At 51.0% G+C, this 2500-nt stretch overlaps 1 protein-coding gene across 1 annotated transcript in view; it reads left to right on the top strand.

Annotated features, from left to right (window-relative positions):
* Nucleotides 1–517: 517 nt before the first annotated feature.
* tyr (tyrosinase) overlaps nucleotides 518–2500 on the top strand; it is a gene marked incomplete at both ends in the record, with an annotated part of 13203 nt that continues 11220 nt past the window's right edge. The window contains one exon of the mRNA XM_080844497.1: nucleotides 518–1345. Within this exon, the coding sequence (XP_080700623.1) occupies nucleotides 518–1345 (828 nt within the window). The remainder of the gene's footprint in view (nucleotides 1346–2500) is intronic.

The following is a 2500-nucleotide window of genomic DNA, read 5'->3' as shown; positions in this document are numbered from 1 at the left end:
ACAAACACACACACACACACACAACTCTCTCACGCTCCACTCATGCGCACGCATTCCAGGAGGTGGAGCGGGAGGAGGGCAACGGTCTCGAGACAGAACGAGACTGGATTGAGGGATCTTATCCCGAGCATGTGACAGGCCCAGGGGTTACGGTGTGTGTGTGTGTGTGTGTGAGGGGAGTGGACTGTGTGTGTGTGTGTGTGTGTGTGTGTGTGTGTGTGAGGGGAGTGGACTGTGTGTGTGTGTGTGTGTGTGTGTGTGTGTGTGTGTGTGTGTGAGGGGAGTGGACTGTGTGTGCGTGTGTGTGTGTTTGTGTGTGTGTGTGTGTGTGTGTGTGTGAGTGTGTGTGTGTGTGTGTCTTATGCGTTTGAGGGGAGTGTGTGTGTTTCTGACAGGGAGAGGTTGTCCTGGCAGAGGTATATATCTTTAACTCCGATCTTCCTCTCTTTTCCGCTAATTAGTGTGATTAGTGCATGACCGTACCCCTCGCGCGCTCCTCCACCGTAGTTAGGTAGTTATGAGGCGCTTACTTCTTCTCGCGCTCTGCTGTCTCCTCGCGCCGCGGCCCTCCCGACAGCAGTTCCCCCGGCCGTGCGCGAACGTGCAGGCCCTCACCGCCAAGGAGTGTTGCCCGGTGTGGTCGGGAGACGGCTCCGTGTGCGGCGCGAGCTCGGGCCGGGGTTTCTGTCAGGAGGTGGTGGTGTCGGAGCTCGCCAACGGACCGCAGTACCCGCACCGGAACGTGGACGACCGCGAGCGCTGGCCGCTGGTCTTTTTCAACCGCACCTGCCAGTGCGCGGGGAACTACATGGGCTTCGACTGCGGCGACTGCAAGTTCGGCTTCTTCGGCGACAACTGCGCGGAGCGGCGCGTGTCTGTGCGCAGGAACATCTTCGCGCTCTCGGTGGCGGAGAGGCAGCGCTTCATCTCGTACCTCAACCTGGCCAAGACCAGCGTCAGCCCGGACTACGTCATCATCACGGGCACCTACGAGCAGATGAACAACGGCACGACGCCCATGTTCGCGAACACCAGTGTGTATGACCTGTTCGCGTGGATGCACTACTACGTGTCGCGAGACGCCCTGCTCGGTGGGCCCGGTAACGTGTTCGAGGACATAGACTTCGCGCACGAGGCTGCCGCGTTCCTCCCGTGGCACCGCGTGTACCTGCTGACGTGGGAGCATCAGATTCGGAGGATCACGGGAGATTTCAACTTCACCATTCCATACTGGGACTGGCGCGATGCGCGCGACTGCCAGGTGTGCACGGATGACCTGATGGGCGCGAGGAGTCCACTCAACCCGAACCTCATCAGTCCCGCGTCCGTGTTCTCCTCCTGGAAGGTGAGATGGCCTGTGTGTGTGTGTGTGTGTGTGTGTGTGTGTGTGTGTGTGTGTGTGTGTGTGTGTTTCTTCAGGTGAATGAACATGCTAAAGGATTCTCCATGGCTTGATGTGTGTGTGTGTGTGTGTGTGTGTGTGTGTGTGTGTTTTTGCCTGGAGAGCCACAAAAAGGAACTGTTACAAGAAACAGTTTTGGATATTTAACTAAAAGTTACTTTTATTCAACAGTTTTTTACAAGTTCATACATGATCAAGTTTTAAAAGTAATGTTACCAGTAACTTGAAATGTAAATGGCAATGAGAAATGACAGAAGTTAACAACGTTAACAACACAACACTCGAAATTGAACATTAGGCCTACCAGAGATTAATGTGACCTCTGGTGCTGCATAGACTTGCTGATGGCCTTGTAGTCTGGCTCATATTCAGTGAGGTGAAGCTTCATGCAAGCATTGAGGCTTTCATCATTTAAACGCGGGCTCTTTATATTTTTCATATGTGAGAACGATTTCTTACATGCATAAGTGGAACCGAACATGGTTAACACAGCAATACTAACATATTGCAATGTGCGATATGTACACGGCAGTTCATTCCAAGTTTTTAGAATCAGTTCGTCTTCGGATGCAAGCTTTCCCATGTCAGTCCACTTGTGTTCGCTCGCAAGCTGTGCTCGCTGACGTGCGATTCCTTCCAGCTGATCGTTCAGTGATTTGAACTTGCCCACCTAGATGGCAGACGAGGACAGGTCGGCAACCTCCATTTCGAAATCACCGATAGAAACACCAGAAATGCACGATACGTGTTTTCCCCTTTTCAACATTTTTCTCTAGCCTATCATCTTAAATAAAAAAAACATTTCTCGGTGACGGAAATGTAGGAAATCTGTGATTTTGTTTGATATTGGCCTGGCAACCAGCCGCCAATGTAACAATATTGTGCAGGCTATGGTTACCGAGTTAAGTGAGGTGGAGAGTTAAATTAAATCACTCAGATAGATCTACGTATTTGCCACGAAGCCTTGTAATTTTAATATAAGTAGTATTGACTGTTATTTTAGCCTTCTACTAGGCCTAGGCTGATCCCTTGATTACACGTTTTTTTTTCTCCGTATTTTTCTGTGCGTGTGTGTGTGTGTGTGTGTGTTATATAGTT

This window comes from Sprattus sprattus, assembly GCF_963457725.1.
Source record: "Sprattus sprattus genome assembly, chromosome: 9".
NCBI lineage: Eukaryota > Metazoa > Chordata > Actinopteri > Clupeiformes > Clupeidae > Sprattus > Sprattus sprattus.
Note: the sequence above shows the minus strand (reverse complement) of the source record. Positions and strands in the feature narration are given on the sequence as shown.